The 22,559-nt window shown below is 37.4% G+C and overlaps 2 protein-coding genes across 3 annotated transcripts; both read right to left on the reverse strand.

The window, feature by feature from the left end:
• Positions 1-417: 417 nt before the first annotated feature.
• LOC139984222 (uncharacterized) lies at positions 418-10,172 on the reverse strand. The gene is made up of 8 exons (XM_071998037.1): positions 9,944-10,172; positions 8,660-8,728; positions 6,020-6,193; positions 5,225-5,290; positions 4,026-4,136; positions 2,619-2,759; positions 1,656-1,734; positions 418-1,268 (listed from the first exon to the last, which is right to left on the reverse strand). The coding sequence occupies exons 2-8, from the start codon at positions 8,726-8,728 to the stop codon at positions 1,138-1,140; spliced, it is 771 nt and encodes a 256-aa protein (XP_071854138.1). The 5' UTR covers positions 9,944-10,172; the 3' UTR covers positions 418-1,137.
• Positions 10,173-10,336: 164 nt separating this feature from the next.
• On the reverse strand, positions 10,337-21,874 carry LOC139984221 (carbohydrate sulfotransferase 15-like). Of its 2 annotated transcripts, XM_071998035.1 has the most exons (8): positions 21,753-21,874; positions 20,312-20,683; positions 18,142-18,355; positions 16,168-16,260; positions 15,460-15,616; positions 13,817-13,967; positions 13,347-13,491; positions 10,337-12,651 (listed from the first exon to the last, which is right to left on the reverse strand). In XM_071998035.1, the coding sequence occupies exons 1-8, from the start codon at positions 21,804-21,806 to the stop codon at positions 12,458-12,460; spliced, it is 1,380 nt and encodes a 459-aa protein (XP_071854136.1). In that variant the 5' UTR covers positions 21,807-21,874; the 3' UTR covers positions 10,337-12,457. The 2 variants fall into 2 exon arrangements, with proteins under 2 accessions (XP_071854136.1, XP_071854137.1); XM_071998036.1 differs by lacking the exon at positions 20,312-20,683 and having other exon boundaries at positions 21,753-21,827.
• Positions 21,875-22,559: the final 685 nt, after the last annotated feature.

Below are 22,559 nucleotides of genomic sequence, written 5' to 3' on the forward strand. Positions count from 1 at the left end.
AGTAGATATAACTATAGAAATGGAATAAAACAATTCAATAATACCTTTTAAGGGATGCGATTTCTAACGAACTTATATAACTTTACTCAATAAAAGTCACCAAATATCAGGGAAAGACACTGGCTGCTATTCTTGTTTTATTCTATTGTTTTACCCTGATAAAGATTTGCATATCTTTTAACAAATGTTAATCTAATTCTTATGCTGTATTTGACACAACAAACATATATAATTATATAATTTTTATACTACAATTATTACTATATATATATATATATATATATATATATATATATATATATATATATATATATAAATATATATATATATATATATATATATATATATATATAAATATATATATATATATATATATATATATATATATATATATATATATATATATATATATATATATATATATAATAATAATAATAATAATTGTACTTGGCCCTGTATTATAAGAATTGTACATTTGGACTGACCCTGTCTAACCCGTCAAGAAATTTCCTTTTCTTGTCAATTTTCTCAGGATTTCCAAACATGCGTTTAAGTTTTTGCCTTACTTGATACTTAAAATGGATACAAGTGTTGTACGTTGGCTTTTCCGTGCTACGACTTCAAACCCCCACCGTGGTATATGTTCTTTGCTGGTTAGCAATTCGTCTCATGAATTCGAATGATGCATTTATTTTCTATTTACGACGAATATCAAGCAACATTACAAGGTCTGCATTGGCTAAACCGTTGGTGATATATTTTATGCCAGTGGTGACGTCAGGAGACCGCCAGGGAAAATGTCTTCTTTTCCGTGATGTCGATTTGTTTTGTGTTTTTATTAGCAAATCTGTATAGTCTTTATTTTACGTTAGCGACTGACTCGCACGATACGATGGTTCGTATGGAGATTTCCACTGATAACAACACTGGTTCGGCTTTAGTTAGAACTCTCACGACGGAAGGTTTTACCTCCTTGATCAATTTATTTCATGAATAAACCCCAAGTGTACAACTTCCGGAATAATTGTAGATATTCGGTGGCACCTTTTGTGGTGGGTAATGTACTATACTATACATATCCGTGGCATTGATTCTATTGCCCAATAGGCAGACGTCATTCTATATTCAATAGTGACGTCATATCTGTGTGGTTCCTGGTCCATCTCTATACGTTTGCTGCGATTGGGAATCGTCGTAACTAGGTGGTGCATTTCGCGGGGGCAGTGTTTCATATTTCGGTGGAGGTTGAGTGTCAATTGGTAGATAACCTTTATCGAAAAATATAAATTTGGATCATTGGATTAGTTATTTCGTCGCTGAATGTATAGTCTACAAATATAGTTCAGGCAGGTTTGTCTTACGTTCTTTGTTTAGGGCCCAATCCTCAAAGCCCCCCCTCCCCACCCCTTTTTCTACCTTCCCCAGTTCCCATAACACCCTGCACTCACCAAGCGCAATTAACAGAGACTCGATTGTACCATGGATTCAACGGTGCGTTGATGGTGGCCATTTCATTATGGTTATATTTAAATTACTTGAGATCATTTGTCTTTATTTTTGTTTTTGTGTTGTTCACTGTATACCTCTTCTTATGGATTAAAACGTCTCCCTATCACTTAGGCATCATGTAAAGATAGTATTCAATATGTTCTTACCTGCTCCTGGGTAGGGTGACGAAAGTATAGCAGTGCTACCCATAGTGTTATACGTGGTAGGATATGGTTGTGTTGCTAACTGAAAGACCAAAAGACAACATTTTAGTTTTACTGAAATATCATACCTCTATTATCAGTGCTGTAGAACTCTTTTGGTATAATGGTCTATGATGAAGGCGTGGGTGGTGGGAGCCTGGCTCATAAAGTGTTTAGAGCAGGGGTTCCCTAACTGGGGTGCATGAACCCCCAGGGGGTGCGTGAGTCCATCTCAGGGGGTTCGTGATGCGTTTCTGAAAGTCAAAACTAGAGTACTTTTCGTTGAACTAAAATCTGATATATCATATTAATTTAGTAATGTACAAAGGTCGTACCGATCGACAAACTCTTTTCGCGTTCCATACGCATATGTTGCCATAAAAGTACCGTACCGTGCATGTGATAAATAACTGAATTCTGAAACAGACACAGGCTGCATGACTTTAATGAAGTTGGTGTACGCATGACAGTACGTCTTGAAGATAAAGAGCTGATCTGATCTCAAAGTTTCCAAATAAATATTTGTTCATCTCTTGTTTGTTTTTTCATTACAATATTACACTATGAACTTGAAAAGTTGGGGGTTCGTGGACAACTGTGACATCCTCAGGGGGTTCGTGGGGGAATAAAGTTAGGGAAACCCTGGTTTAGAGTGTCAAGCAAACTTTCAGTAGATGACGAATTCTGTCGACAGGATTGCTTTCTCTATTCATGATGACTGTTTCGCAGTTTTTTGTTTACTTGTTCTTTGTCTATATTTGTTTGTTTGTTCGGTTGGTTTGTTTTACTGTATAATTCGTCTTAGGTATTTCTTTAAACTAAATCAGGTTTAAATTACGCTCAGCTTATTTCCTCCTCTCAGTTGAAAAACAGTCTCATTTTGCCGCCAAGATAACAATTGTATAAAGTGCATAGTCCTATACTAACCATTGATCGCTGTTTTTGCATCTTATGGATCGCCAAGAATGTAATAACGCCTGCCCAGATTGCCGTTGCGATTTCTGCAGACGATAGGAACGCCAAAACGCAGTCGATTGCTACTCGTACCGTCTTCGGTGTTTTCACGTCCTTTTGTATGAAAAGAAAAAGAAAAGCATCGAATTCCAAATGTTGTCTGCTTTTTCTTTTTATTCGCTCGAAAACGGAGCAAATTCCAGCTCGGAGAGAACTATATAGTTAAAATAACCACAGTAGCGTTTCCCAAGCACAAATATGCAGAAACAGACACAGACAAAACGAATAGAAATATATATATATATGTATATCTTGTTTAAATTTAATCTGAAATTAAGTGATATATTTAAACCGTGAAAAAGATTTTGCACTCCGTTTTTTTAAATCAGATATATGACTTCGTATTTTACATAAATGAGCCAAGCCAAGGTGGAGATTTTTTTGTCATTCACAGTTCAAAGGTTATTCACCGGCTTGTCAAAACTACATAACCAGCTTATCATGAAGTGTATAGTAGAACATTTACTCCAACATGAGAAAAATGTCATCTTTGAGAGTGTCTACACTGATATTTTATTTCAGGAAGCAATTCCCCTTTTTTCTTCAGAGTGAACTCCTAATGGCATTTCATTGGCCGCTCTCAAAGGGGGATGCCTGGGTTTATAGCTTTCCAACGCCCCCCCCCCACCCCCATCACCTCTCATTGTCAGTCGGGGGGAATGGATCAGTCGGGGGATTGTTTGCATTCAGCCGGGGCAAATTTAGACCAGTACTACGAGTACATACCTCCTCCCACCCACCCCCCCACCCCAACTCTTTTCTTTTAATCTCACTTAGTAGCACATCCTTGCTCGTTTAGTTTTATACTTATATAGACCTAATTTATAGTCTCAATATCACTCAGATTGAACTATTTGAACCATTTGACCAGACCTTCTTACATCACTGGAGTCGGTTTCAATGACCCAAGGGAATTAGCCCCTCCTTTGAAATCCTTCATTTCGCCTCTGGTCTTTTCATAAAGCTTTCAGGTTCCACCTAAATCTGTCGGGAGCATTTGAATTACCCCCCCCCACCCTCACCCCCACCCCCTCTACCTTTGAAAACCTGCACATGACACTCAGATATATATATATATATACATATATATATATATATATATATATATATATATATATATATATATATATATATATATATATATATATATATATATATATATAGCTAAGTCGACATGACGTCACCTCACTCGTTACGACTGTAACTTAACTTCTCGAGGTAGTCCCACTACCTCCCCCCTTCCTCCGGTAAAATAAGTAAGTTGTAAGTTTACGACGAATGTCCGATTCCCTGCCCTAGCTTTCCAAATCTCATTCTTACTTTTGAACCATCCATGGTTGCTTCTTCATCCATGGCTGCTTGGCATACCGCTGCGAGCATGTTGAGTGCTATGATACCAGCAAAACTGGTAAGGGTGGCGTACGAAATGAGCTGTTACCAAAAACATGAAGTAAAAATCAAATAACAGAAAATAAGCTAGACTTGTCTTTCTGTTATTAAAAGCATCTAATGTAGTAAGTTTAGACCTACACCGATAGGTACACGCTCTTGATAACATGCAGTTGATTTCGGTATAGAATTTAAAAAATTTAAAAATAAAATAAAAACCATTCTCTCCCACAATACTTTGTTGTGTTAATTGTGTGGTTCATTGTAATTAAAGCTATTGGTATATGCAGTGCTGTGAATTCTCTGATAATGGAGTTGATAAAGATGAAGAAGGGTGGATGGAGGTCATACAAAAGTGCAATAAGTGTATAGCATTGTATGTATAGGCGTTACAATTGCGTTAGGCTATAGTGTTGCATTATGCTAATATAGTAGCCTATATTAAGTTATAATATTGTATTAGGTTTATATGGCAATACGTTAAATAAGAAACATGGATTAAAGTTAATATTGCACTCTAAGTTCACATATTGCATATGGCTATTGTTGCATGATTTTATTATTGCATGATATTAATACTGTATTATGTTTATATTGTATTAGGTTAATATTGCATTAGGTTAGTATTGCATTAGGTTTATACTGTATTATGTTTATATTTCATTAGGTTTGTATTACATTAGGCTAACGTTGCATTAGGCTAAAATTCATTAGGGTATTACTGTATGAGGTTAATGTTGCATTTAGTTAATATTGCATTACGTGTTAAATCATAAACATTGATTTAAGAATAGTATTGCATTAGGTTAATACAATATTAGGTTTATATATCATTAGGTTAATATTGCATTAGGCGAAAATTCATTAGGCTAAAATTCATTACGCTAAAATTCATTACGCTGAAATTCATCAGGCTAATATTGCATTGGGCTAATGTTGCATTTGTTTAATATTGCATTAGGTTAGTATTGTATTAGGTTAATTTTATACTAGGTTTACATTTCATTATTTTTATATTGCATTATGTTTATATTGCATTTAATTGGCAATAACATTGAATATATTTCGTTACATCGTATAATAATTAAGTCAGCATTGTTTTAGGCTTATAGATTCGATAGGATACTCACTGCAGTATGCGAACCTTGAGAAACTCTCTTTGCAACACGGGAACCGACAAAACCAGTGGCGATAAACTGTTAATACAAAACAAACAAGTAATCGATTGTAATATTCTTATAAATTTAACTTCATAATTAATAAGGAGAGGTAATCCCAACCATCATATCTATTACGTGTGAGAAAGATGATCAATGTAGAACAACGACCCCCCCCCCCACCCCAACCCTAACTCCACAAATAAATACCTTTTCTTTGTGAGTGAGCTGTAAATTTGTACAATGGTTGATGAGAGTTTAACTATTTTAGTGCCATCATATCCATAACGTGTGAGAAATCTGATCGATGTAGAACAACCCCCCCCCCTCCCTTCCCCAACCTCACCCCACATATAAATAACTTTTCTTTGGGAGGGAGCTGTAAATTTGTACAATGGTTGATGCGAGTTTAACTATTTAGTGCCATCATATCCATTACGTGTGAGAAATCTGATCGATGTAGAACACCCCCCCCCCCTCCCTTCCCCAACCTCACCCCACAAATAAATACCTTTTCTTTGGGAGGGAGCTCTAAATTTGTACATTGGTTGATACGATTTTAACTATTTACTGCCTATATAATGAAATGGTGAAACTATATGGATTACGGTACCGTATGCTTCCTTGTATCATTTGAGCTTGAATGGAATTACGAACAGTCAAAATCTAGAAACGGCTTCCCAACGACATTGGTTGAAGATAGAATAAATAACCGTAACTCCTATTTTTCATTTTTAATACTGGAGGTAATATCGATATTTCACTTACGAAAGCACCTCCCCAAAGAGGCCATCTCGCAGATGTCATATGACAGTCAACTGCTGCACTTACAGATCCAAATATTAGCGAGAGGATTCCTATTGTAATCTGTACAAAGCCACTGTAGGTACAGCCGTTCACTTTTAGATCCGTGTAAAGCATTCTCTGTGGTACTGTGGGAATCTGAAGATTAACAGAAAGGAATGTATTACAAAATAAATGCATCATATTTAATGGGAAATATATTTTAAAAAAATACAAATATATGTGAAAAGGGAAGACAATAATATATCCTTTGAACAAATAGTTTGAATAGGCAGGTGATCCTGTCTCTTTGAATGTGTGTCTAAAACATTTGACCTTTTTTTTACGATACTAGGTTTTAAGTTCAAGTCTATAAAATTTTAAGTAAAGTCACCCAATAGAGCATGCATGGGCAAGAAAACCAATCATCTTGATCCAATCTCAACCGCAGTGCTCCTGACATCGAGGCTGTAACCGTATGATCACAGGCGCGTAGCGAGGAATTTGCCAAGGGAGGGGCGAACCTGACGGTAGGCAAATTATCAGAGCCGTAGATTCGGCATTGGAAACTATCTAAGCGTAGCGCCAACATTAGTTGGCGCGAAGCGTACAAGAATATTTTGGCCGAAAATGCCTCCAAGATCACTGGAAATGGCACTTCCCAGGCCTTAAAAGTTGCATCTAAGCATTTTCTATTTTGAAATTACTAGCGATATTATAAAAACGTACAACAAAAATATGCTCAAGGGGGGGGCGGTCACCCCTCCGCCCACCCCCCCCCCCCTTGGCTGCGCGCCTGTACGATCAAGACGACGTTAACTCAACTGAGTATCAAGAATCCTTTGGAAATGGAATAAATACTAAACATGACCATGTTTAAGGTTGGTGAGCGATCTAATGTGTACTGTTTACACACGATCATTATGATACTAGCCAAGACCTCCACCTTGAGTAACCAAAGTAAGGCTATAGCTTTTTCAATTATCAAACCTCAGTTAGGAAGGCATAAGAGATATTATAGATCAATAACGATCGAGTCCGATATCGATAGATGAAACAAAAATCGCATATTTCTATTCATACAACATATACGGTACCAATCAGAATACATTTAAATTCTTAAAAATCATTACAGCCCTCCTTTCTATTTTTTTTTTATCTTCTTTTGTTTTGGGATCATAATTTTTGTTCACAAACAATCGAAGTTTAATCAAATTTTTTGGCACGATGACTTTTAGCATTAAATTATTGATTTACAATGTAACATTCCCAAAAGAAAATTTCTAGCACTATTTATTTTCCTTTGTATAAATTCAAATCTGAACCAAATGATGAATATTAAAATAATTAGCATTTAATTATTCAATTGCTGCATTTGTAAAAGTGTTGTCAATCCCTCAATCACTTAACCAATTGGTCTTTTCCAATTGAGTCAGCTGCCCACCCCTGCACGCACCCCTCCCCGCACCCCTCCGCGTACCCCTCCTTGCACCCTCTTTTCATCCAGCTTAATGTACGATGACTCCTGCGAAACAAATCTGTAACTAGAAGTGATATAACAAACATTGGATACAGGTAAAGATACTTATGGCATACTTGGACCGTCATTACCTGTGATATAGGTGATACTACCTGTAATATAGGTGATATTACCCGTAATATAGGTGATATTACCTGTAATATAGGTGATATTACCATTAATGTAGGTGATATAACCTGTAATATAGGTTATGTTACCTGTAATATAGGTGATATAGCCTGTAATATAGGTGATATTACCTGTAATATAGGTGATATTACCTGTAATATAGGTGACATTACCTGTAATATAGGTGATATTACCTGTAATATAGGTGACATTACCTGTAATATAGGTGATATTACCTGTAATATAGGTGATATTACCTGTAATATAGGTGATATTACCTGTGACATATAGGTTATGTTACCAGTAATATAGGTGATATTACCTGTAATATAAGTTATGTTACCTGTAATGTAGGTGATATAACCTGTAATATAGGTGATATAACCTGTAATATAGGTGATATTACCTGTAATATAGGTGATATTACCTGTAATATAGGTGATATTACCTGTAATATAGGTGATATTACCTGTAATATAGGTGACATTACCTGTAATATAGGTGATATTACCTGTAATATAGGTGATATTACCTGTAATATAGGTGATATTACCTGTGACATATAGGTTATGTTACCAGTAATATAGGTGATATTACCTGTAATATAAGTTATGTTACCTGTAATGTAGGTGATATAACCTGTAATATAGGTGATATTACCATTAATATAGGTGATATTACCAGTAATATTGGTGATATTACCTGTAATATAGGTGATATTACCTGTAATATAGGTGATATTACTTGTAATATAGGTGATATTACCTGTAATATAGGTGACATTACCTGTAATATAGGTGATATTACCATTAATATAGGTGATATTACCATTAATATAGGTGATATAACCTGTAATATAGGTTATGTTACCTGTAATATAGGTGATATAACCTGTAATATAGGTGACATTACCTGTCATATAGGTGACATTACCTGTCATATAGGTGATATTATTCCTGTAAAATAGGTGATATTACCTGTGGTGGTATAAGAGGTGCATTATTAGTGACAGTATTGTTTGGTTGACTTCCATCCGTCTCTGCCATCTGTCCAGTTGGAAAAGACAAAAAAATTACTCTTAGAAGAGATACATAGCAAGGTTACCATACCAACATGAGGGCAAGGTGTATCTGACGAAAAGTCATACCCGGAACCAGGTATTCTGAGTTGAAGGAATGGAGGGGGCAACAACAATTCAAGGAGGGGCACCAACAATTTAAGGAGGGGCACCAACAATTTAAGGTGGGGCACCAACAATTTAAGGAGGGCACCAACTATTCCAGGAAGGGCACTAAAAAATTAAGGAGGGACACAATATTCGTACCCTATAACTTGCGGATTTTGTTTACACCTAATGGTAGCGCAGATGGGGGCACAATAGTCTACACAGGAGGGCTGGGGGGGGTGGAGCGTCCCGTCTGTGCTCCTGCATGCGTAAGTGTTAAACGTGAGCAGGAACTGTGTACTTATAACAGGGATACTAAATCTGGAAGATTGAAGGCGGATATTTAAAGTCTATTAACACATTTCAGAATGTTGCTGTTAGAATGTAGAGCTATACCGTGATACGACTAGATATGTTTCCAAGAAAGCAATATGCAAAAATTTCTCTACCATATCAGTATTTAGAAGATCGATGGTAATGAAATTGTCATCACATTACAAACCGTCAGGTTTTAAAACGATGAGCATAACATGTCAGTGTCGAAACTTCTATCTATCATTTGTTTTTTGTGACAGTATTGTGACAGTATTGTGACAGTATTGTGACAGTGAAGACGTCATACGTTGGTTGGCATAGTTCTTCTATAGTATTGCGTATACTACATAGTAATCTATATGTATACCGGTACTACAAAATGTTCTCTATATATTTCTATGGTCTATATGTATACTATACGCAAAATATCTCATTTAAAAACAGATATCAACTATTAGCCTTTTCCTACAACACTTTAATGTCAGATACACATGCATGTATTGGCCTGGCATATTCGCAGTAAAACCTACGCTATTTGTTCTCATCAAGTTGTCCGGCTATTAGTGAAAGCTTGACCCCGTCAGCCCCCCCCCCCTCCCCCACCTCCCACCCCCATTCGTACGGGTATGGCGCATGACGGTGAGATAGGGCCTGACAGTCAACCTGTGGCAACACGGGTCCAACCATTTAAACATTCTTTCGTATACAAGACATGTATACATACACACCTATAATGTAGACATCATTATTTAAGTACTAACTGAAGAATATATATGCTTACCGTATATTATATATCCTGTCTTTATTCGCGTCACAGATCAAATAATTGATCTCCTTTCGTCACGTCTTGTTTCTAAACAGTACAACGTTACCTCTACGTTGTCTTCTCACGTATAGGGTTATTCTGCAGGGACTTATACTATACGTATACGTTATAGCAATTATAGCGTTACGTTACTAAGCTTCGTATGATGAACAAGTATATAGCTTACCAAATATTAATGGCGACCTTATCACCTGATCACCAGATCCATTCTGCGCTATTCATAGCCCGTCGTGGTGTTTGTGTTTGTTGTTCGGAGAAACGGTTCAAAGTCCTCATTTTGCCAGTTTGTATATAGAACTCATAATTATCAAAGAAAATACGATTGTTTGACCATTGAATATATTTTACTTCAGACTTTTACAGATTTATTTTGCTACACAAATATGCTTACATTTTCAATTAAATATGTTGATACAGTCACGTAAATGTTAACATTTTCAAGTATATAGATACATACATGCCATCTTCATGTAAATAGGTTAACACGTCCACGTGAACCTGTATGTTAACACGTCCATATGGAAAGCCATTTTAACATTCAATCGGGAATTTCGGATATCTCGAAATAATTTCAGATATCTCAAATTAAATTACAGATATCTCCAATTTATTTAAGATATCTACAAATAATTGCAGATATCTTAAAATCAAATTCAGATATCTCGAAATACCAGAGAATTTCAGATATCTGAAATTGAATTCGAGATATCTGAAATTGAATTCGAGATATCTGAAATTCAATTTCAGATATCTGAAATAGAATTTCAGATATCTCGAATTCATTTCAGATATCTCGAATTCGATTTCAGATACCTCGAATTCAATTTCAGATATCTCGAATTCAATTTCAGATATCTCGAATTCAATTTCAGATATCTCGAATTCAATTTCAGATATCTCGAATTCAATTTCAGATATCTCGAATTCAATTTCGGATATCTCGAATTCAATTTCAGATATCTGAATTAGAATTTCATATATCTCGAAATCTATTTTAGATATCTCGAATTCAATTTCAGATATCTCGAATTCAATTTCAGATATCTGAATTAGAATCTCAGATATCTCGAAATCTATTTTAGATATCTCGAATTCAATTTCAGATATCTGAAATAAGAAATAATTTCAGATATCTAAAATTCCCGATTAAATGTTAAAATGGCTTTCCAAACGTCCACGTGAAAGTAGGTTATCAGTTTTCACGTATAAACACGTTGGTATCGTCATTAAGTTATCTTTGCACCTTAACATAATGAAGAGGCCTACACATTACCAGGTTAATGCGTTAGCAGCACGGATTGATAGTAAACACGTGTGCGTAATTACTTAGCATTGTCACATAAAATGCGTATCATTTCAAAATATTGAAAGTGACACAAAAGTGGTCTACATGAATTTAAAGTTTGATGATGGAGCAGACTAATAATTTGTTACATCTCAACATAAGGACGTAATCTTAACGGGAAATAGATGAATTTCAGCCCCCGAAAATGCATTGAATATATATTCGCATACCACTTGTATCGTTCAATGGTGTCTTTGGGAGGCCGATATTGACAGTAAATGGCAGGGGTCAATTATAACGTAAGAGGAGGCGGAGGGACAAAATGAATTTCTTCTGACACTCAAAATAGGCTATATTCAACAAAATGGAAACAATTGATTGTTTAGACCCCTCTGTCCCCCACCCCATCCTCATACAAACAATAGACAAGTGAGATTAATTCCGGTCCGATGGGATGATAATATCAGCCGCTGCAGGCATGTAATTGCAGTGTTTGTAATGTTGTGAAAATGATCATAGCGACAACTATGTGTTTAACTATGTGTTTATCATAACAGGTACTCAGGTTGCGACGAGGTTACATGTATATGGCCGTTCGTGTAGGATAGATATCATATCGCTCAAGATGAAAAAGACGGCGATTTTAAAGGGTGTGAAGACTCGCGCAAAAAGAAACGTCTAATGCCGGTAATTTGACCTACTTTCGAATGAGGTGTAACAGAAGAGTTAGACACCACCATCGATCCCAGAAAATACACACACAGCTTGCTACCGTCGGTAATTAGGCACTAGTGTACAGTCAGTACATTCAGCTGCGGTCAATACCCACAGCATAGTATACAAACGATACAGCGATGGACATCTCAGGTCCAGCTAAAGATAGCAAGGTATCACGTTTCATTACTGTCTGCATTTTGTAGCGACACGAACAAAACCTCACTTGCAAGCAACAGAAAGTTAACTTTTTCAGTTGGCCGCACGCAGTTTGGGGCGAGTCTTCAATGCCTTCAATGTCGAATTATGTCGGGGAGGGGATGGGGGCATAATGAGCGGGGGACGCGGTCCTGTTACACCCACCTAGCCTAAATCCGGCACAGACTGGGTCCTGAGTCATCAAGGTTAAAATCACCTATATGTCTTCATACCCCCATGAAATCAATTTAATATAAGCTTAAACTTTCATTTCAGCGCGTGTAGTCCCACAAAAAGCTGTTATCGTGTAGTATGTCTGCCAGCTCTATCACGTACGGACGATAAAACTCTCTCAGCATAGATCTGGTCTCGTTCAACATCGGTCCCGCCTCATCCTTCATGATAGCATTTGTATTTGACTTGCTCTTCATACATATCGCATTTATCTCGATTTCAGTGAGTTTTTCTGGAAGAATTGAAATTGAAAAATATCAGAAAATTATAGGAAATAAGTTCTCGACATTTTAGTTTGTTTTTAGGTTGGCGTCTATCTGTCCGGTGGACAAAGCGAAGTATAGATGAAAATTAGTTGAGACTATAGTCTCACTATAGCTGAGACTATAGTGGAACATTAGTAGTTGTTACTCAGAGGTTCACGCTTTCAGCGATCATCAGACAACAACTGGTAGCTTCAGTTAATAATCAGAAGTTATTTTTACTACGCCTATACGACCACAAATGTGAGAGAAGCCCGCAAGGGCTTATGGCTTACAACTTACACGTCGGATGGCTTCCAATTCAACATGTTAAACTCAAATTTGGAAACTTTGGAACCTCTTTGAAAGTTATACAAAGCCAGTTTATACACATTCACACACCAGTAGAATCATTTTGGCCGAGTGGTACGGACTTCAGCCTATGGCACAAGGTCCTGGTTTGATTCCTACTTCCCCTGAGTCCAAAAAGGACGAAACCGGTCGTGAAGTGGTACCGTAGTTTTCTGATGTGTCGGATCTTTTTAATTTATTATATATATATATATATATATATATATATATGTCATACCACTTGCTACATATTCATTATATATGGATGGATGTATGGATGGACGTACGGACGGATGGATGGATGGATGAGAGTTACCCGTATATGTACACTCACCTGCACCAAGAAATTCGTATATTTCAGGTAAAATCTGTCTACAACCTTTATGCCAATTGCTGAGGTTTATAAACATAAATTGTTGCCGGGGATATCTTAACAGCCAGTCTCGTGTGTAAAGAGAGTACAAACCTATTTGTAGTCTCTGCAAAAGAAACGAAATTGAAATCTACAATTATGAAGGGCAGTACTTTATTTGTTGTTGTCTTTTGTTGTTTCTATAACAATTCTAATGTTACCAATCGACTGACATCTGTGTAATTGTCATACATCAACAAAAGTCCCTTCGACGATGACGATGACGAAGACGAAGACGATGACGATGACGATGACGATGACGATGACGAAGACGAAGACGAAGACAAACCTACGTGGCCATGAATATTTTTGGGCAAAGCATATAGGTGTAATTTCTTTAAGAATGTTGTATTAAAACATATTAAATCGTATATAATGATGTTGAATCTCACAGCTGGACGACTCTGATACACGCATGCGTATTCTGATCCTCTTGACGTCAAACATGCCTTGTATTCGTCTATCGATGTCCTGACTAGTTCGTGAAAGTTTTCTGGGGAAATGTTTCTAAGCTTGTTGAAGAACACGTAGTCTGAATATAACCTGTAATAAATAAATGTATACAGCTAAAATTTTCATATAATTGTAACCGTTTCAAATCTGCAACGCTTTCTGGAATGTATATTTATACCTTGCATGAACACAATATATTGGATCCTTTTTCATCATTTATTTATTTATTCATTCATTCATTTATTTATTGTTCGATCTATATTGTATCGCAAGGGTAATACCATGAAGCGTAATTTTACATGGAACTCAAACGCATGCACGTAAATGAATACTACAGATTATAATGAATACGAACACGTATATATAATGTGAGGGTAGTTCATTCATTATTTCCTTGTTAGTTTGTCTTTATTTTGGACCTTAAACTTACCAATAATCATGGGCGTCAGCAGGTTTCAGAAAGTTGGGGGGACACTATACTATCTAAGCGGAGCGCCACCATTGGTTGGCGCGTAAATTTTGGGTACATAAGACCCCCTAGATCGCAGGAGACGGCCTTCCTGAGTCGTTTTTAGTTACATCAGAACCAGATCTGTGAGGAGAAATTTTGTCTCACAAAACTAAATTCCGACAGAAAGTACTGGTAGAAAGATGCCGTTCTGACACCAAGGGAAACGAATTACACAGCGTCCATCTCAAACGAAATATTTTCGGTAGTTTGGTATCATATAATACCCTGCATACAGGCAGAATACTGTCTGTAGGGCCTAAAATATATGATATTACCTTCCTGGTGGGGTCTTCGACTTGTTTTCAAGTTGAAATGCGTCGTTTTCTCTGATTCACAGTGTAGGGCAAGGGGAATTCCATTTCTGACGAGAAGGGGTGCTTCCACAAAACACTCTAAAACATCGTTCAAACATCGCACAAACTTTTATCAGAGGTCTCGGACGAAGCGGGGAGGGTGAATATCGGAGGAAGGGGGATAAAGGGCCAAGCACTGTTCTAATTTCCAGTGCAATTTATTGATAATGATTCTTAAGTTAGATTCTACTTGAATCAGCTCAGCAATTGTGATAGAAAATCGCGCATATGCATGTGATTTTTTTAATAACTGCTCTGAAAAGTGGGGGGGACAAATGATATGATATCCCCTCCACTTTTGAAAGTGGGGGGGGGACATGTCCCCCCGTCCCCCACCTGTTGACGCCCATGCCAATAATTAATATTTTTCAAAACGTACAACCATTTGCTAAAACTAGAGTGTGCATTGTCATTGTGTATTATGGTTAGTAAATCTTAGCATTTCCCCCTAATTGTCCTTATACTTAGATTTGATTACTCCTTTTCTGAAGAATGACTGCAGATTAATACTAAGAACTACAATGCGTTACGTATGTTCTTAACACTTGAAGTATGATCTTATTAATAGCACGGATTAGTAGCCACCGGATTTAAAACATTAAAACATAACTATAATATTGACTGTAAAAGGTATTTATTAAAGAAAGAAAGAGAAAAAAAAAGGTATCTTAACGGAAGTAGAAGGACGACAAGTTTTTGAATCTAAAGAGAGCCTCACCTACTTGCCGGTTCTCTGAAGATCACCATTAATTTTGCATCTGGCAACAATGCCTTAATGACGTCAGCTAAGATGTAAGGCGGTCCTTTCTGAAAGTACTTGGGATATTTGGCCAACCAACCTTCGTTATCCCAGTAAGTTGAGGCTGAACCATCAACTTGTAAAAAAATAGAATACAGTGAAAAACAAAATATATATATATATATATATATATATATATATATATATATATATATATATATAGGCCTATATAGATATATATAAATATAAATATATATATAGGCCTATATAGATATAGATATAGATATATATATATATAAATATATATATATATATATATATGTATGTATGTATATATATATATATGTATGTATATATGTATATATAAATATACAAATGTATATGTTTATATATATAGTATATTGATATGTGGGATAGCCTATGTAAACCAATCTTCCCCAAAAAAATTATTTAATAATTTATAAATTTATATAACGGTAACTAAGTTTATGAGTATACTTTCAAAACATTAAAACATTACATCTCAGAATAATTTCAATTTTCTGCAAATATATACTCAAATTTCTCGCTTATGTATGTATGTTGCTTGTATGGAATTTTTGTTTTTTCGAATTTCGGTCGTTTTCTCTCCTTTTTTTTTGTATTTGTTTGGTCTTAAAAAGAGATAAGATAATATTCTAAACAAACCGGTGATGGCTTGGTCCTTTCGTCTGCCTTTGCCAATCAGCCTCCTTATTGCCGGGGTAAAGATTTTATCTCCATAATGCCTAAGTGGAGATCCTGAATACGTAAAAAAAAAAAAAAAAAATCAAGAAGGTTTTTCTCTCGTTTTAGTTTGTTGGGTTTTGACACCTTTACGTTACTTTAAAATATCATAAACAATAGTATGGCCAAGTTTCATTTCAGGCAGAAGCAAGTGTTGACAATGGTCGGAATTTCACTATTTTTTTTTTTTTTTGTTACGTTTTAAAATCAATTATAATATAAGATTCTGATGTCCTTTAAACTTTCCTAAACTGTTATGCTTGGCGACCAATATCAGTATGCTTTACCTATATGCATGACATGTGGTACTACAATAATAATTGCTCCGTTGATTACACGCTACATTCATCACTTTCCAAGGTCGCTAGAGCATAGTTTAGAACAGGGTTGTCCAACCTTTTGCAGAGGAGGGCCACATGGAATGATTATGATGAAGGAGGGGGCCACATGAACCCTACGCTCGATCTTTTGCCCGAAGCCCAAGGCAACAAAATGTGAGCACTGCGCGCGGAGCGCACTGATTTATTTTCCTTCCTGATGAAACAGATGAATAAAGTACAGCCCCACCCCCCCCCCTCCTCCGCTGAGAGTGTCACACAAACTGACCTGTATGCAGTTTTTTGGACCCAGAAGGTTCGAATCATTGATTATATAGCTTCAAATTGTTATCAATAAATCTGCTCACTAAAATTTCGCACCGTACAGCATCTCTGGCGGGACGGACGCAACCCTGCGGCGGGCCGGACTGTGGCCCGCGGGCCGTAGGTTGGACAACCCTGGTTTAGAAGCTTTCAACTGATATGTCCCATCCATCATAATTATGATAGTCAATGACTGTCATTTTTCACGTACAATGTGTTTTTTTAAACCTCCACGACAGTTTAGAAGAGGTGCCAGCTTAGTTTAGTGTTCCATAACCCACCCATCTGCCAGCTTTCCTTGCAGAAGCTTTCTTATTTCATGCTGGAATGTTTTAAAACGCCCTATAAATCATCTTTCAATTCCACCTGATGTTTTAGACTATATTAGTATATAGTTTCTTACATTCTCTTCAAGATTCAAGCATCATCCCAAGGAATGATTATGATAACTGAATGCATGCCAAAGAAAACTTAATTTCAGCAGTTCTAATTTGGACTATCATTTTTGGAGGGGGGGGGGGAGGGGGGGGGAGGGACTTCAATCTTTTCTTTCCTTTTCATTTCTAAATAAATTTAAATTATAAATGATTCTCGTATACTTCTACAGGAGCATATCAGTGATATGCACATGAAACTACATATGCTAAATATATACTGTCTGGCAAATGTGCAAGCTTATAGTTTACGGGGTGGGAAGAATAAATGTTGACTGAGTGGGTAATAATTGTCCACCCAGTAATTAGTATGCTATTTAAATAATTTTGGGGCAAAGCGCTCAGTGGGAGGATTTTTTTCCTTCAAAATTCAAAAGTGTTAATTAGCACAACCTTCTTTGCTAAGACCTATAATCAATTTTTAGCCCAGATTTATAAACTAAATAATGACTCAAAATGCACACTTTGACGTCTAATCTCCCCTCTACTTTGCGATTCGCCACATCCACACCCCTCTTTTATAGAATGTTGGGTGCGACTCTGGCCTATCCGTCATGGTTCAACTATAGATCAGTAGGGGTTGGGGGGAGGGCGGTGCGGTTGAATTCGGCCTCCACATTTTAATTCATGTGCACGTCACCTGTTTGAAATCGCGACTCTACTGTCAATAAACGGGCTACAAACGGGACGAGTAATTCTCACTGGGAACGAATATCCGATAAAGAACCCGGAAACCGAGAACGAATATCCGAAAAGAGTAACCTATATAAAATCAGTAATCGAGTCTAAAAGGGATGTTCGAAACCCGGATGAGCTCTTACCACGGCGACTTGCCCTTGCTAACCATTGTACCTCTTTACGGATTGATATAATGTCCGGGTGCGAGAGCATCTTACGATAGAGATCTGTGGTGCCACACTTTGGCAACCCAAGTAAAAGTGCGTATGGTAAGCAAATTAGATCCGTTGAGTTGTCGCGTAAGTAGCAAGGATTTTTGTATTCTGGTAGAAAGGTGATAGGTAGTTCTTCGAAGATCTGCATGATAACAAAAAACAAAAAAATTGCAAGAAAATTGTAGAAAGAGGAAGATATTGTGTAAGATGCGACTCCTATTTATTTTTTTGGTTTCGTTATTCTGATACGCATCGTATGAAAGTAAGGCATATAATAAACCAGTATCATAAATGTAATAACCGAGAGCAGGCGGAGCCGCTTCAACTCTAGGCAAACACCCCCCCCCCGCCCCCTCGCCCTTACCTATTTTCAAAAAATGAGGGTATCGTTATGTTTCTGCTCCCTCACTTTTTTTCAACTACGGATGCATTCCACGGTAGCTCTAAAACATGCAACAGGATTGTGGGGGGCGCTGGGGGGTTGACCATTTCCTGGGAGGGCGTCTTGTTACTATCTAAGCGGAGCGCCACCATAGGTTGGCGCGTAGCTAAAAAGGCCTCCTATAGATCGTCGGAAATGACACTTCCCAGGCCTTGTAAGTAGGGGTGTCAATTTGATTTAAATCGTGGGGGGGGAGGCGTAATCGATTCGAGTATTCCGGCCGCAAGTACTATCTAAGCGAAGCGCCACCATCAGTTGGCGCGCAGCGTTTACCAAGAAAATTTCAGATTTCAATACCTGCCAGATCGCCGGAGATGGCACTTGCCAGGCTGGATAGCAGCCATCTAGTTGCGTGATTTCTGGAGAAAATTACAGGCTTGTAAGTGTGGGTGTCAATTTGATTTGAAACGTGGGGGGGGGGGGGCGTAATCGATTCGAGTATTCCGGCCGCAAGTACTATCTAAGCGGAGCGCCACCATCAGTTGGCGCGCAGCGTTTACCAAGAAAATTTCAGATTTCAGTACCTGCCAGATCGCCGGAGATGGCACTTGCCAGGCTGGATAGCAGCCATCTAGTTGCGTGATTTCTGGAGAAAATTACAGGCCTTGTAAGTGTGGGTGTCAATTTGATTTGAAACGTGGGGGGGGGGAGGCGTAATCGATTCGAGTATTCCGGCCGCAAGTACTATCTAAGCGGAGCGTGATTTCTGGAGAAAATTACAAATTCGTCACTCAGGAAATCTGCAATAAAGTTCATGCGTCGCCCCCCCCACGCACCCCCTGGCTACGCCACTGAACAGGATCCTTTGTATTATCCAGCCAAATGGGTGCCTGTTTGAACGCTTCCTATGGCACTGGTAATTGGGATTTGCGCCGTTCTTTGTATTTAAAAAGTTTCATGACGTTATATTAATTTCGAAACTTCTTCATCTGTGACGTCATTATCAACTCGGACCATCTAGTATGATATGCTGGTGGGATGTAAATGATTGACAATATATGGAGGTACAACGGAGTGAAATATGGTAGCTGTATATGGAGAGAGATAGGCCTACATAAATTTAACGTTGAACGTTAAATAATTGTAAAGGTAGATATTCACACTACTACCCGATTTTGTCCCCGTCCCCCACCCCTTCCCCACCTCTCTTTGCCCTTATCTTCTGAAATCACCCCCCCCCCCCCAGCCCCATGTAATCGTTTTTATATCAAACATGGGGAAGGTAACGCCTTAACACGAATACTAAAAAAATTGAATCACTTCTCAACCTAAATCCTCTTAGATACTGAGACAATAACCAAGTTGTCAAGCATGACGGTCTTACGTCCAGTGAAGGGTCACGAGTCACTGTTGCAATAAAGCCTATATTAGGGGTCCTCATGAAATTATTTCACCCTTGTCTTGAAACAAGTAAAATACGGATAATTATCATTTTCTTTTCTTCTGGGGCAATTAAATTGGTTAAAACTGCCGTACTTTTAATTAGTTTTGGTCAGCAGATAGAGAGTGGTGTGAGCACTTGGAAACTTAGACTCAACTGGCCGATGTCCTCATGAAGAATGGGAATAAACATGACATAATATTCTGTATCTTCACGATTCTTGCATTTTTTGTGTGTAGAGGGGCCCGTGGGGGTGGGGGGATGTTGTTCTATACCTGAGGCCGCAGTAGTTTTAATAGTTCGGGTATGTCTGATTGGTCTACGATCCGAGGGTTGGTTCTATTTAGGCTATTTAGGTTCTCTGATATCTCTTCACCATCGTCGTCTGGCGATCGGTCAGTCAGCAAATGCGTAGTATCGGAGTTTGTGTAACCGGCCATGGAAGTTGAATGTGTCCCCAGACTGTCCTTGATATTTTTGGTAAGTAGTGTGTTTCCATCTTCTTCACGATAACCACCATATATCCTACCGTAATATGTCCTTATCACTTGCGGAATGTAATCATGGCGGATCGAACTATTAGTGTCCAACGATACAAGTATCACAGTCACCACGCAAGTGATGATTATGGTAAAACAGTAATTTCGCTGTGACAGAAGGAAAAGAAGAGCGGGAAAAAAATAGACAAATATAGGAATAAAAAATAAGTGATATCAACTATTACGTGGTCTACAAGAATGGATGTTGATAGAACAAGTTACGAACGAATTGATTACTAGGTGTTGCATATATACAGAGATCAAACTGAAAGTTGTTTGAGCCAATGGTTAGATTTCGGAGCACCTAACGGCGACTTAAATGCCTCAGGAACGCACAACCGGCGAAATGAGATGCGGTTCAGTGGCGGAGCGTCCATACAGTCAGAGGGGTGGATTCCCCCCCCCCCCCTGACGGACTCAAATGGACTGCTGGCGTCCTTTTCAGCTTTTACCACTTTTTACTTATTCGCGATTATTGACTTTTTTATTGCGCTCTCAAATACCTATTGACATTTGTCACATTTTGTTGGTGTAATTTTCTGACAAAATGGCGATGACACCTATTTATTCTTCGTTTATCTCCAAATAAGCATGGCCCGGAAAGGGTCATTTCCGGCGATCTAGGGAGTATCTTTACTCAAAAAAATTGTGTACGCTCCGCGCCAACTTGTGGTGGCGCTCCGCTTAGATAGTGTCAAAAGCGCCCCTACAGACCATTCTCGCCCCCCCCCCCCTGACCAATACCCCTAGCTCCGCCACTGATGCGGTTCCCACATGTACCCACCCTTCTGATGATATTGAACATGTCACTTGTTTGTTGGTACAATAATAATAATAGTTATTTTTTTAAATATATATAATTATGTGCTGTATACGTGTAGAGTTGTTACGTAATTCAAGTTTCAGGTTCGGTACGCCTTTTATAATGCCATCGCATATGGACAATATCATAGCCTACTGACACGAATTTTGAACCACGATGAATTTTCTAAAGATATTCGTGGAATATTTTAATTAATTACAGATACCTATGTTTTATCTGCTTGTGATTAGTGATTGGGGGTTCGTTTCGTCTTTTACCTGCAGTTTCCCATTACAACTTATAAAAGAAAGAAAAAGGATTTAAATCTAAGTCATACGGTCTTAAATAAATGTTAAGCATATATATTTTACGTACCTTATTCCCCATGACTGAGATGTACCGTTTCCGTCGAAGGTTTACAGTTTCCATTTAGTTACATATGCCAATGAGCGTATACCAGCCTGAGTGCAACTCTACTGACGAAATCATGTTTCGATCGTAAATACACCTATACGGCCGAGAGGCGTGAAAAATAACTGATTTTTTTATGTCTCTCATTTCATACAATAATCGATAACACATTGGACTGAAGGTTATTTGAAAAGAGCAAAAGAAATTAATTGATTTAATGTGTGCTCCACTTGATTTATATATATATATATATATATATATATATATATATATATATATATATATATATATATATATATAACGTTATTAGGTATAATGGGCAGACGAGCTTATTATAGGCTAAAACTAGTCTTGTTAAAATTGCGGAGGCTACCGCATTTACAATTGTCTGGAAAAATTGTTGGTCGATTTGCTGCCTTCAGGTCTGTGGAATATACCAATCAATTATTGTAATGATGACACGTTTTTTAAATATATATATATATACATATACATATATATATATATATATATATATATATATAAATATATAATTGAAATCGTAATGAGTTGGAAATCAAGAACAGTGAAAAAACTTCCAGCCTCCACCGGGGTTCGAACCCGGGCCTCCCGCTTTATATACGGACACCCTAACCACTAGGCTATGGACGCTGATTATATAAATATATATATATATATATATATAGGTATATATATATATATATATACACACCAGTACACAGTATGTATACTTGTGTTGTATAGTAACAGCGTGAAAACACTGGGGGAAAA

This window comes from Apostichopus japonicus, chromosome 17 (genome assembly GCF_037975245.1).
Source record: "Apostichopus japonicus isolate 1M-3 chromosome 17, ASM3797524v1, whole genome shotgun sequence".
Lineage (NCBI taxonomy): Eukaryota > Metazoa > Echinodermata > Holothuroidea > Aspidochirotida > Stichopodidae > Apostichopus > Apostichopus japonicus.

Excerpts from the sequence above, each read along its gene's own strand:
- LOC139984222 (XM_071998037.1), bottom strand. The coding sequence starts at position 8,728 with ATGGCAGAGACGGATGGAAGTCAACCAAACAATACTGTCACTAATAAT. Across the intron at positions 5,291-6,019 it reads CTCTTTGGGGAGGTGCTTTC|TTTATCGCCACTGGTTTTGT; the intron begins GTAAGTGAAATA and ends TTGTATTAACAG. Across the intron at positions 1,269-1,655 it reads GTCACCCTACCCAGGAGCAG|GTTATCTACCAATTGACACT; the intron begins GTAAGAACATAT and ends TTTTCGATAAAG.
- LOC139984221 (XM_071998035.1), bottom strand. The coding sequence starts at position 21,806 with ATGGAAACTGTAAACCTTCGACGGAAACGGTACATCTCAGTCATGGGG. Across the intron at positions 20,684-21,752 it reads TCTCAGTCATGGGGAATAAG|CGAAATTACTGTTTTACCAT; the intron begins GTACGTAAAATA and ends CTTCTGTCACAG. Across the intron at positions 16,261-18,141 it reads AGCAAGGGCAAGTCGCCGTG|GATCTCCACTTAGGCATTAT; the intron begins GTAAGAGCTCAT and ends TTACGTATTCAG.